The sequence below is a fragment of the Geotrypetes seraphini genome, chromosome 6 (genome assembly GCF_902459505.1).
Source record: "Geotrypetes seraphini chromosome 6, aGeoSer1.1, whole genome shotgun sequence".
NCBI classification, from domain to species: Eukaryota; Metazoa; Chordata; class Amphibia; order Gymnophiona; family Dermophiidae; genus Geotrypetes; species Geotrypetes seraphini.
In genome coordinates this window covers 169,574,925-169,589,077 of record NC_047089.1, presented here as the reverse complement: position 1 = coordinate 169,589,077, position 14,153 = coordinate 169,574,925, and the positions used below count along the sequence as shown (strand labels likewise).

General features: G+C 45.6%; 1 protein-coding gene across 1 annotated transcript in view; it reads left to right on the top strand.

The window, feature by feature from the left end:
• Window positions 1–2,830: 2,830 nt before the first annotated feature.
• PRPS2 (phosphoribosyl pyrophosphate synthetase 2) overlaps window positions 2,831–14,153 on the top strand; it is a 101,456-nt gene continuing 90,133 nt past the window's right edge. Inside the window, exon 1 of the mRNA XM_033949809.1 lies at window positions 2,831–3,174. Coding sequence (XP_033805700.1) covers window positions 3,053–3,174 — 122 coding nt within the window. The 5' untranslated portion in view covers window positions 2,831–3,052. The remainder of the gene's footprint in view (window positions 3,175–14,153) is intronic.

Sequence of the window (14,153 nt, the reverse complement as noted above, 5' to 3'; positions counted from 1 at the left end):
ACCTCCATGAATGGCGGTCCAGTGCTGTAGGGGGCAGGAGCTTTCAGCCTCCTGCCCTTCTCTCCCCAAGCGGCACCAGCAGAGCGGCAAGCAGGCAGATGCAAGTTTCTTGCTTCCTGCCTTGTCCTGCGCCCCTCTGTGAATGTCTCTCCCAGGTCTCATGAGCAGGAGAGAAGTGCAGGAGGCTGAAAGCTCCTGCCCTACAATGCTGGACCGCCATTCATGGAGCGGCAAGGCATGAAGCGAAAAACCCGTGCCATCTTGCCGCTCCGACTCTGCTGCTGCCTGGGGAGAAAGCCGGATGGAAGGGCAGGAGGCTGAAAGCTCCTGCCCTATAGCGCTGTACTGCCCGTACCGCCGGAGAAATGAAGGCAGGGGAGGGCGGGTTAGTTAATATTTGCTGCATAAGATGCACCCTTATTTCCACCCACTTCCAGAGGACGTTATAGGGCAGAATACAGTACTGGGATTTAAGAGAGGATTGGACATTTTTCTGCTGGAAAAGGGAATACAAGGGTATAAATAGAGGATTACTGCTCAGGTCCTGGACCTGTTGGGCTGCCGCGTGAGCGGACCGCTGGGCAAGATGGACCTCAGGTCTGACCCAGCAGAGGCATTGCTTATGTTCACTTTTTTTGGGGGGAAAAGTGCATCTTATAAAGCTAAAAATACGGTAGTTTATATCCCTAAACTCTTCCTCCTCAGTCCACAGAGGGAAAAGAAAAGGTCACAATCTAATCCATAGAAACATGATGGCAGATAAAGGCCAAATGGCCCATCTAGTCTGCCCATCCGCAGTAACCATTATCTCTTTCTCTCTCCGAGAGATCCTACGTGCCTATCCCAGGCCCTTTTGAATTCAGACACAGTCTCTGTCTCCACCACTTCTTCTGGGAGACTGATCCATGCATTTACCACCCTTTCTGTAAAAAAGTATTTCCTTAGATTACTCCGGATCCTATCACCTCTTAATTTCATCCGATGCCCTCTCATTGCAGTTTCCTTTCAAATTAGAGACTCGACTCATGCGCATTTATATTATGTAGGTATTTAAACGTCTCTATCATATCTCCCCTCTCCCGCCTTTCCTCCAAGTATACAGATTGAGATCTTTAAGTCTGTCCCCATATGCCTTATGATGAAGACCACGTACCATTTTAGTAGCCTTCCTCTGGACCGACTCCATCCTTTTTATATTTTTTTGAAGGTGCGGCCTCCAGAATTGTACACAATGTTCTAAATGAGGTCTCACCAAAGTCTTATACATGGGCATCAATAACTCCTTTTTCCTACCGCTACCCCTGAACACCCCCTCAAAGTCCCCTGGTGTCCTATACAGAATCAGGGCTTACATCCTGACAGCCATGGAACCTCAAAGAACCATTAATGCATACTTTTCCCTCTAAAAGCATGCATTTTTATAAATTATAGAATGATCATGATTGTAGTTTACATAAAGGGAGGGGGAGTTGACAAGCCTAAAAAGTAATTGAGGAGGAGTGCAAGGCTGAAGGTTCACGTCATAGGGCATCCAATACTCTTACACTGTGATGCCTTAAACAGAGAAAAGGGAAAAATTAGAAGCTACAGATGCTGCATCAAGTGAACACCCATATTGTTTTAGAAGCTATAAGCGTTATGAATTCATTTGCTTTTTTTGAATGGCAGCTTGCAACTGATAGAAATAGGTCTAGGGCAGGGATCTCAAAGTCCCTCCTTGAGGGCCGCAATCCAGTCGGGTTTTCAGGATTTCCCCAATGAATATGCATTGAAAGCAGTGCATGCACATAGATCTCATGCATATTCATTGGGGAAATCCTGAAAACCCGACTGGATTGCGGCCCTCAAGGAGGGACTTTGAGATCCCTGCCCTAGACCTATTTCTATCAGTTGCAAGCTGCCATTCAAAAAAAGCAAATGAATTCATAACGCTTATAGCTTCTAAAACAATATGGGTGTTCACTTGGTGCCCAACCCTTCCTGCCGACAAAACCCACGATCGCCAGCAGGAAGATGCTCAACCCTTCCTGCTGACAGAACCTGCCTCCCCCCCCCCACCGGAAGATCGCTGGTAAGAGGGTGCCCAACTCCTCCTGCCAGACCCCCAAGGAGGGGTTCTGGGTTGGGGGCTTTCATTGGGGAGGGGGTCCGGCAGGAGGGGTTGGGCACCCTCCTGCCGGCGATCTTAAGGGGGGCTGTTGGGGGATCCAGCAGGATGAGTTAGGCACCCTCCTGCCAGCGATCTTCGGGGGGAGGCCATTGGGAGGTCCGGCAGGAAGAGTTGGGCACCCTCCTGCTGGCAATCTTCAGGGGGGCCATTGGGGGGGGGTCCGAGGAGGGGCATTTTAAACCCGATCCTGTAACCGGCGTCTACAACATGGATGTCGGTTACAGAATCGGGTTAACTTTGGGCGGGTGTAGGCCCGATTCTATATAGGACGCCCAGGACTGGAGTTCTATACAGAATTCAGGCCTGTGTGTCTAACAGCCACATAACTCACAGCCTCAGGGGCAGGAATAATATTTAAGAAATGGTAGATCAAGCCTAGCTGCCTTGGATAGGCCCACTTTTGCTATTGGATACTAAGCAGAATAAGGCCTTGCTAATACCTGGATGGGGATTACCGAGGAATACCAGGTGCTGTCCCACTCCTATACTCTGCCTTGAAATATCACAGGGAGGATCCCTCAGTGTGCATGCAGCCATGAGTCGGTGGTCGACTCAAAGGCATACCCACACCCAGTAGATCCGTGACTCATTTATTTAATATTTCTCGACTTGCTTTAGGGAGCTAAGGTCTCCTAGGTGGAGCACATTCCCTGGCCTACACCCTGCAGCTCCGTAACCCCGCTCCTACCTTCTCTAGCTAGACACACGCAAGGCGGGCAAAAAGAAAGCTCGAGCGGCCGGCTTCCGGCGTGTGCGTGCGCATGCGCGCTGTGGGGCCGGAGAGCGTGCGTGTGCGCGAGCGCCCAGCATCGGTTCCCTCGTCTCGCTTTGCCCTGCGGCTGCGAAGCCCCTTCCTTCCCGCCGAGCAGGCAGGCAGGCGCCATGCCCAACATCGTGCTCTTCAGCGGTAGCTCGCACCAGGACCTGTCGCAGAAAGTGGCCGACCGGCTCGGCCTGGAGCTCGGCAAGGTGGTAACCAAGAAATTCAGCAACCAGGAGACCAGGTGAGTTGACGGAGCCCCCCCTAGGTCAGTGAGAAGTTTCCGTTGAGCGGTTCTCTGCCGTACGAGACCAAAAATCTTGAACGTTAATCGTCGTTTTTCGTGCCGTAGCGGGGTGTTCTCGGTAACCGTAGCCATTGCCGTGCTCGGTGCTGCAGTTTGGGAATGATTTCGGAAGCTGCTTTGTTTTTTTTTTTTGGGCTCTGCTATAGTTGCTTTCTCTCTCTTGCGGAAAGCATTAATGCTGTCTGCTGGAAGGGTAATGAAGCCGGTGTATTTGCTTGATCCACCAAGAAGCTGACTCGTTTTTTTGTTTGGTAAGTTTATTGCTGTTGTGGAGAGTTATTCGGCTGATCTTGTTGGAGGGGGGAGTTAGCGGCTGGTCGTGCATAGTGTCTGTTTTGCGAGTGCAGTAATAATAGGTGGAGGTGTTGTGAGCCGACCGTAAAAAACGGTTGAAGGATATTCGGACCTGGCCAAAGGCAAGATCCTCTCAACGGTAATGGAACGGGTCCGGGTAAGTCGGATCTCCCGGATCCATCAGGGCCGGCATAACAGCCCTCGCAGAGATGAACGGAGAAGGTTCAGAATCAGATCAAAGCCCTTGCGTTGTTTGGTCAATGAAGCCTTGAACATAGCAACCTCATAATATCCCGCCGTTAAAATGTATGCTATTTATCATTGATAAATGAAGAGGATGAAAGATAGCCATGTGATTCGAAATCTATTGAAAGCAGTTCGTCTCTGGTCTTTATCACATTTAGTACTAGAGGGAACAGATCAACTTGTAGAAGAGCTGCACATGTTATGCGATGAAGTTAAATTTAAAGGTATGAGGGGCCGCTGAAAAGTTCTCAGCCCAACCAAGAAGAGAATGAGGTGGAGCCATGAAACATAAGTTATTGCACACTTTTCTTGACACCTTACCTTTCAGTGATATGAAAAGTGTCTCAAGAAAAGTGTGGAATAACTTTTCAGCTGCATGTGAAGTACAGCTTATGAAATTCTTTCCTGCTACTGTTGTTGTCTGTGTGTCTGTCCTGGAGGTGAGATAGGATGGTTTAGTGGTATGTATGAATGACATGCTATCCAAACATTTCTTTGGTTTCTAAACAAAAATAAAGTGTGATGACGGTGTCAGTGGGTTTCAGTGGGTTGGCATTATACATATAACAACTAGCAAAATACAGGCCCCTCTCCATATTCTCGGGTTTAAGATTTGTGACTTCGGTTATCGGCAAGTCTCTAAACCCTAACCGATCCCTGCCTCCCTGACCTCTCCACACCTTACTTCTAAAACCTGGTTGTCTAGCGGTGAAGTGGGCCAGGAGTGATTTTCCTGCACTCCTGCCCCATGCACAGCCATGAACAAAAATGAGTTCCAACTGTAGTCTTGTGAGACTACAGGAACTCAAGGCAGCCATTTTTGTTCATGGCTCTGCATGGGGCAGGAGTGAAGGAAGATCGCTCATGGCCCGCTTCACCGCTAGACCACCAGGCTTTTTGTAGTTTTATAACCACATTCAAAGCGGTTTACATATCTATCCTGGTGGGTTCACAATCTCTCTAATGTACCCGGGGCAGTGGAGAATTAAATGACTCATTCAGGGTCACAAGGAGCAGCGCAGGTTTGAACCCACAACATCAGGGTGCTGAGGCTGTTGCGTTAACTACTACGCCACACTCCTCTAACAAAAAAGTTCCAACAGCTACTGTTAGTAGGTCTTTTACTAATGATTAGCACACATTATCTGCAACATGATCAATTTTACTCCTGCTGTAGATAACATGTGTTGTTAGTAAAAAGATCCCTTAATATCCAGTTGGCTTTGGATTTCAGCAGAACTTTCTATTCAGACTTTACCAAGAAAGGTAAGCTGGAAAGGGCTCTTAGAAAACAGTAGCCCACGCCCTGCACAGTAATTCCTCACCAAGTTTTCCTTAAATTGGTCCTGAAAATGTACAAGATAAATATTAATAGTGCATTGTCTAGTGCTTTCTTTATTTTCTTGATGCCTTTTTCATTAAAATTGTGGCTTTGAATCTTTCTAGTGTTGTGTATTATTAGAACATTGTCTCATGGATGTAATTTTAATTTCTTCATATTTTTATATTCTTTGGTTCATTAATCTGTACAAAAAAATGGTTTTCAGGCTCTGACCAATAAAAAAAGATATATTGTTTTTAGGTACTGTATTTTTCGCTCCATAAGACGCATCTGACCATAAGACGAAAACCCAAGAAAAAATATTCTGAACCAAATTGTTCCTCTGAGCCCATCCCCGTAAAAAAATAGACAAATATACTGCAGCAGACAGATTTTGATCATTAAATTGAAATCCTACCTTTATTGTCTGGTGATTTTTGGTTGCACTAGATAGTTCTTTCTTTCTTTTCTTACTTCCTCAGGCCCAACAATTTTCTTTCTATTCCCTCCCTCCCTTCCTTTTTCCTTCCCGAGTTCTTGCTTCCCCTCCCCTCACTGCCTTCCAGCCTTTGTCCTTCCTCCTGCATCGAAGCCTGACAGCCTGCCTCCCTCCCACACTGAAGCCTGCATGCCTTCCTTCCTGCCATGCTGATTCCTCCTCCCTGGTCTGCCACTCGCCCACTGCTGCCGCAACTCCACGAAGCCTTCTTCCTCCCTGCCACGCCGATTCTTCCTCACTGGTACGCCAACAGACACTGCCACCACTGCAGAATGACCCCTCTGAGCTCCACCACCCCTCCCTCCCCTGGAACCAGACTTATTAGCAGGCGCCATAAGGAGCACAAAAAAACCAAGGTAAACCCCAACCTACCATCACCCCACTACCCCAAATAACCAGAGGCTCACCTCCCAGGCCATAAACCGGTGCCACTAGCACACTCGCACCAAGCTACACCCCTGAACTTGCCACCTCAAGGCCCCACCACACCCCAGGAACTGCAGCACTGCTCATCTCTCAGGAGCCCGAAGATCCCTCCACAGAAGACCAAAACCCGGCTCCTCTGATCAAAATGAGGCTCCTGCACTCCTGGACTGCAACGCACTCAAAACGAGGCTCCGGCACTCCTGGACCGCAGAGCACACCCGATGCAGCTATCGACACGGCAGCAGCTGACTCCTGCTGCCGACAGGGCAAAGCGGCTGCCGATTCCTGCTGCCAACAGGGCAAAGCGGCTGCCAACTCCTGCGCGCAAATCCACGAAGGGCTAGCGGCTTGCAATCGGGCCCACAAGCCTTCCTCCGACGTCAATTCTGACGTTGGAGATAAGGTCTGGGCTAGCGATTGGCTGGCCTGGACCTTCTCTCCGACGGGAATTGACATTGGAGTAAGGATTGTGGGCCTGATTGCACATTGCTGGCCCTTCTCTTCCTTTCCTGCAACGGCGAACAAGTAAAAGGGTGGCGGGGGGATGACGGAGTGGCAACGAGCAGCAACAGAACACTGGGGGGGGGCGCAGAGGTGTATTTGGGGGTGAAAAAAGTGTCTTATGGAGCAAAAAATACGGTAGGTTAGTGAAAGGAGGCAGTGCAGAAGCTGGATTGTCTGTGTAGTATAGAAATGACCAGGGAAAAGTAGAAATGCTAGAAACATAATGGCAGATAAAAGCCAAATGGCCCATCTAGTCTGCTAAACCAGGACTTTCCAAATCTGTCCTGCTGCAGCCAATGGAGTTTCAGGATATATGTATATACTGGAAATCAAGCTTATGCAGATTTCTCATGCATATAGCTTTGTGGATATCCTGAGAACAAAATTGACTTGGGGGGGAGGTCACCAGATAGGTTTGGAAAGTCCTGTATTAAATGAACAGTTTTGTTAAGTGTTCTCTGAAAAAAAGGATTAAAGACAAGCCACAGATAAAATTTAAAAAGTCATAGATGTTAATGTCATAGATGTTGCACCATTTACAGAATGCAGTATCTTGCAAAGCTATGGAGCTGCATTGGATATTATAGGAGCTCAGATGCTCTGGATGTCTGCTGAGTTAAGATCATTTTAGAGAAGAAATGGTTCCATTGGCTGGAGAAGGTTAGATGGGATGTTGTGTTGAGGAAGAGGTGGGAAATTTGGCAAGGTAACCTTATCCCAGTGTGGATATGTTGATGAAAAAATTCATAAAGGAAATGAGATTAGTGGGGTTCAAGACAGCATTTGTTTTATTTATTAGAGCAGGGAGTCTCAAATCGGTCTTCAGGACTTAGGCAGTCTGCTTTTTCAAGATATCTATAATGGATATGCATGAGAGATTTAATGTTGTTTATGCATCCTGAAAACCTGTCTGGTGGGGAGTGTCCCAAGCACTGGGTTGAGAACCACATTTTCTTTGTTTTATAGGTTTAGATTGGAGAAAGGGGGAAAAGGAACACTAAAATATGTGCATGGCAGATACCGGTACTTTAGCACAAAGTTAACAAGCTCATATTGTGAAGAGTTTGACTTGCACAGGTGCAAAATATTTTGTGAATATTGGTGTAGACATTTACAGTGCAGTTTTTTGTAATAGCTAGCAGAATAAATCATACAATAGTATTAAATTAGCTCAAGTAGTTAAATTGACTTGAGGCTTTCATATTTACTGTATAGAGAACACTATGTTCTTTTGTAATTTGCCAGGTAATATATGACAAGATCTGTTTTCTCTAATTTAGTCATTTTCCAACTCTAGAAGACATGCTGCATTCAGTGATATGATCCTGCAGATTATTTGTGTCCCTTGTGTGCTATATGACCTGCTTCTACTGCCCTTAACTATGATTTAAACTTTTTAAACTCCCCTCACATCTTAATTGCATTGTACTAGGTCTGTGGTAAAATTGACATCTCAAAACATTTTAGTTTAGTCATTTTTTTGGTTGATAGTACAAATACATCTTTAAAACCTGCAAACTGTGGATAAGAGAGGGGAAAAAATCACTTAGGGAGTGGCACTGAAGAGAGACCTTTGCAGGACCTTTCTTATCTATACATTGTAACAAAAAATAGAACTTAAATTCTAACACTGGATAGTTTAACCCTGCTTACTTAAATAAGAACTTATGGGGTTTTTTTTTTCTTTTGTTCACTTCAAGTTGGCATGAAAAAAATTATGTAGGTGGTAATTTATTTATTTTTTTATTGTTCTTGATTTTTTTTTAAACATGTTCTATCCCCATATTTTGACAGTGGCTTCAAAGCTTTTGAGCCTGGGTTTGGTCCCAAATCAACAGTTTGTTTCATTTGGGCAGACAGCCGGTAGAAAAAAGTTTAGGTGCCTGCCCCCACACCCCAGATCTGCAGTTAAATACACATATAAAAATTTATCAGAACAAAACCCTCCTCCCAACCCCAAAGTTCATAGTACATCATTGCTTCACAGTCTGGCCAAACCATCAGCTAGCTAATTTTCAAAATATGTCATTTTTCAACTTTTTCAAACCAAGTACCTCCTAAGTCTAACAAATATTAACTGAGTACCCCTACCCAAGCTCCGCCTCTGACCCCACCCATATAATAATAGTACTAATTGTAATGCAATTTCTTCCATTCATTTTTCATATACACAGAATATAATCTTATTAATACACTAGTCTTTAAGCCCGTTACATTAACGGGTGCTAGAAAGCAGCCCCCTTTCCCTCTCCCCCTCCAGTTCCTCCCTGTCTCTCCGTAGCCCCCCTTCTGTCTTCCCCCTAAGCAAAATGATCTGTCTCCCAGCACACCCCTTCCCCCCAAAGCAGACCCCATTCCCTCTGCCCCTCCAGTTCCTCCCTGACTGTCTCCGTGGCCCCCCTTCTGTTTCCCCCCCCCCCCCAAGCAAAGCTGTCTGCCTCCAAGCTCACCCCTCCCCAAAGCAGGCCCCTTTCCCTCGCCCGCTCCAGTTCCTCCCTGTCTCTCTGTGGCTCCCCTTCTGTCTCCCCCCCCCCAAGCAAAGCTGTCTACCTCCAAGCACAGCCCTTCCCCAAAGCAGGCCCCTTTCCCTCTCCAGCTCCAGTTCCTCCCTGTCTCTCCGTGGCCCCCCTTCTGTCTCCCCCCCAAGCAAAGCTGTCTGCCTCCAAGCACACCCCTCCCCCAAAGCAGGCCCCTTTCCCTCTTCCTCTTCCTTCTTCCCAGTTCCTCCCTGTCTCTTCGTGGCCCACCCGATTTTATCTTCTCGCGGTCTGGCCAGCTCCCCTAGTCCCTTGCCGCCGCCACCCCCTTCCCTTCCCGCAGTCGACAAACCTCTTGGCTCCAGCAGCGGCCGCAGCACTGTAAACACGCTGCTTCGCGGCCTCTACTGCCCCGATTTTCTCTTCCGTGTCTCTGATGATGTCATCAGAAAAACGGAAGAGCAAATCGGGGCAGTAGAGGCCGCGAAGCAGCGTGTTTACAGTGCTGCGGCCGCTGCTCGAGTCAAGAGGTTTGTCGACCAAGGGAAGGGAAGGGAGTGGCGGCGGCGGCGGCGGCAAGGGACTAAGGTAGCCGGCCAGACCGCGAGAAGAGAAAATCGGGTGGGAGGCTCAACGGGGATTGGGGGTTATGAGGGGCGAAGACGATGACGAAGACTGAGCCCTTGCTTTCTCCCTAGCTCCCAGTGCCCTACCGGTCTGTACACTGCGATCTGGAGAGCAGGGAGTTCAACGGTTGCGGCTGGCAAGCAATGCGGCTGGGAAGCAGTAAGGCTGGGGACTCGCGCATGCGCACGTCTGCAAAGCCACGGACATACATCTCAGGGATTTCAGATCACGCAGATCTGAGTGCGCATGCGCGTCTAGCGTTTTATTATATTAGATAATGGTAACCATAAAATTAAAAAAATACAAAATACATTGTACGCAGAGAAAATGTTAATTATCATTTATATTCATTTTTTTTTCAAAGAGGTCAAGACAGATGACTTTAAAATATGCAATGTCAACTCAGTAACAACTACAGAAAAATTGATTAATATAGTGCAAAATATAGACAGCATATATTATTGCTTTGAAATTTTTTTGATAATGTGATTATATCTAACTTTTATTAAACTTGAAACTTGATATAAATTCTCAAAGCTGACACATTTCGATCACTCTCTCTCACTCACACACTTATGCCCAGCAATTCTCCATTTCTATTCCTTCCCTCCTATGTCCTAAGTTAATGCCCCCTCCCTCCCTTCTGTGTCCCAAATTCGTGTACCCCCTTGCCTTCCAGCCCTTGTCCCAGAATCTTGCCCCTCCCATGTCCCAACGCGCTCCTTCCTCCCCCCTCTTTTCTCCCAGATCATGTTCCCACTTCTCCCTTACTTGCTCATTCCAGGGCCACATGCTTCCTTCATGGCTGTCCAGCTGGGCTGCTCCTTCTGCCTTCAAGGCATTTGTTGCAGGGACATATGGGCAGCGGTAATCCTATTTCCTAAACTGTAATGTTCCTGGAAATGTCCAGTTAGCTTCTTTGTAATCCGCCTAGAACTGCAAGGTACGAGCGGAATAGAAGTCATACACAAACTCGTCACCAGCAGTTTAGAAACAGGATCTCTTCCAAAACTCTGGAAACATTTGAATTCATCCAATTCTCAAAAATCCAAAGGCAAATCGTAATGACATCACAAACTTTCGCCCAATAACTAAAATTCCATTCTTAGCTAAACTGGTGGAATAGGTAGTATTCAATCAGATATCTGACTTTATAGATAAAACGGGAGCGTTTCATCCTAATCAAACAGGATTCCGGAAACATTATTCAACAGAACACTCGATGATAGGTATGACTACAGCTATCTTTTATTTTCTGGAACACCACCGATCTGTCCTTCTTATATCCATAGACCTCTCTTCCACATTCGACACCATTGATCACCGTCTTCTTATAAAAAGATTTTAATTCTCTGGAATCAGTGATATTTTTCAGATAGATCGTCAAATGTTATCTTTAATAATTATTTATTTATATACCGGTTCTAAGTGGCTTACAGCATGAGAAAATCAATATATACATACATTTGCAATAAAAATCGCAATAAAATACAATGAAAGGTAGTACATACATTTCAATGAAATTGATCAGAATAAAAGGTACAAAACATTTCAATAAAATTGATCAAGATGAAAAAGCAAACCATGCAGGTAAGAAACATAAAAATAGAATGCAAACATGGTTGAAATAGGGGAAAAGGTAAAACCATTACGATGTCAGCCTATTAAATAATTCCTACTAGTAATTTCCTAAAATCTAAATAAGAAGAATCTAAATAATTCCTATTAGTAATTTCTTAAAATCTAAATAAGAAGAAGCTTCTTATATCATTTTTCTGAGCCATGTATTCATTTTAGTGGCCTGAAAAGAGAAAGTTTTCTCAAGGACCCTCTTGTAACAGCAAGATTTTATAGAAGGATAAGTAAATAACTGCACTCTCCGTGTATTTTTATTAAAATGACTCCAAGAAAAATGAGAAAGGAGATAACCTGGTGCCAGACCAAATGCTACTTTGTAACAAATGCAATAAAATTTAAACAATACTCTAGACCACAGTTCTTCAACCACCGGTCCGCAGACCGGTGTCGGTCCGCAGGAAATTTTTGCTGGTCTGCGCAGGGCCGGCAAAATCAACATCTAAAGTCTGCGCTGGGCCGGAGAGATCTTGGGGAGCCTCCGACAGTGGCTTTCTCCCCTCTCTGCAGCTCTCCTTTACTTCCCAGCGCAGCGATTCACGAAGGCAGCCTCGGAGCTTTTGCTGAGTCGTGGCTGCCTCTGATGATGCAACTTCCTCTTTCCTCAGAGGCGGCGCGACCCAACAAAGAACCCGAGGCTGCCTTCCTGAATAGCTGCGCTGGGAAGTAAGAGCTGCTGGGAGGGGAGAAAGCCACTATCAGAAGCTGCTGGGCAAGGGAAAAAAAGTGACAGCTGCTACTGGAGAGGGAGAAGGAGAGATGCTTCTGGAAGGGGAGGAGGGAAAGGAATCTGGGAAGCTGCTGGGCAAGGAAAAAAAGGGACAGCTGCTACTGGAGAGGGAGAAGGAGAGATGCTTCTGGGAGGGGAGGAGGGAAAGGAATCTGGGAAGCTGCTGGGCAAGGGGAAAAAGGGACAGCTGCTACTGGAGAGGGAGAAGGAGAAATGCTGTTGGGAGGGGAGGAGGGAAAGGAATCTGGGAAGCTGCTGGGCAAGGGAAAAAAAGGGACAGCTGCTACTGGACCTGGAGGGAAGGAGAAGGAGAGATGCTGCTGGGAGGGGAGGAGGGAAAGGAGTCTGGGAAGCTGCTGGGCAAGGGAAAAAAGGGACAGCTGCTACTGGAGAGGGAGAAGGAGAGATGCTGCTGGGAGGGGAGGAAGGGAAGAGAGTTACTGCTGGATAGGAGGAGGAGGGAAGGGAGAATGAAAAAAGGAAGGAAACAGCTGGCAGAGAGATTAGAGGAGGGGAAGGGGAGATACAGGCATGAGAAAGTAGAGAGATTGATGATAGGAAGGGGTCAGCAGAAAAATAAGCAGAGAGGGCAACGATGATAGATCTGGTGTAGGAGAGATAAAAATGAAGAGAGCAATGAAGCTGGAATGAATCATGTAAAAAGGAGAGAGGGGTACAAGCTGGATGGAAAGGGGAGAGGGGCATAGAAAGAAGACAGATACCATATGGAAGAGGGAGAGGACAGACAGTGGATGGAAGGGGCAGATGCTGGATTGAAGAGACAGAGAGGGCAGACGCTGAAAGGAAGAGAGTAAAAAGAAGATTGAAAGCAGAAACCAGAGACGACAAAAGATAGAAAAAAATAATTTTATTTCTATTTTGTGATTAGAATATATCAAATTTGAAATATATATCCTGCTAGAGCTGGTGTTAGACATAACTGGGGATTGCAAAACCCAGGAAGTGCTTCTTTAGCTTCCAGCTGGCTTAGGGCGCTCTCTGATCAGGGGGCAGTTGCCCTATTTGCACTTCCCTAAAACTATTCCTGTCATGTGTGACTGCAGTATTCTGTTAGCATGATATTTCTGTGTAGCATTCTGTAATAATTTGGCTTGTTCAGTTTTCTTGATAGTAGAGGGGATATATATGAAGGGGAGGGGAGACGGGTTTTGTTGATCCTTGCTCTGAATTATTTGTATTTATAAAATGACAATTGTACAGAATATTGTTTCTTTATATACTTTAATAAAATACATTCAATCTAAAATCATAACTGAGGCTTGTGTGGATGGGATCAGATGATTTGTGGGGACTGAGCTCACGGAGATGGGGCGGAAACGGGGTTTTTAAATTTTAGTCCTAGTAGTTTGCCGGTCCACAAAATAATTCTTTTTTTTCTGCCGGTCCACGGGTGTAAAAAGGTTGAAGAACACTGCTCTAGACTCCACCGGTAGCCAGTGCAGTTTGTGATAGAAGGGAGTGATATGCTCCCATTTTTTTTAAGCCAAAAATGAGGCAAACAGCAGTGTTCTGGACTATCCTTAATCTCTTAAGAATTTTCAAATAAGACCCTACATATACAATATTACAGTAGTCCAGTATACTTAAAATGGAAGATTCCACCAACAACCGAAAAGAGACTTCATCAAAATATTTCTTGATGGTACGAAGCTTTCAGAGCACTGAAAAACATTTCTTAATAAGTAAATTGGTGTGTTTCTCCAATGTAAGGTGTTTATTCAGCGTTACCCCTAATATTTTAATGGATTGTTCTATATTGTAATCCAACCCATTCACACATAGCATTGTTTCTCTGAGCTTATCATTAGGTGTTGCCAGAAAGAATTTAGATTTTTCCTTATTCAATTTCAATTTGAAAGCTGTCATCCAAAGCTCAATCTGATTTATAATAGTTGCAAGAAAGTTTGTAAATTCAGATGACAGACAAAAAATGGGATGACTATAGTAATATCGTCTGCATAAATATAGAATTTAAGCTTTAAGCTTTGCAACAAATTTCCCAGAGAACCAAGATAAATATTAAACAAGGTAGGGGAAAGGGGGGAACCCTGCGGTACCCCACAGGCATTTACTTAATGAAATGATAAAATATCGTCTTTGCACACCTGATACGATCTTTTACCCAGGACACCACAA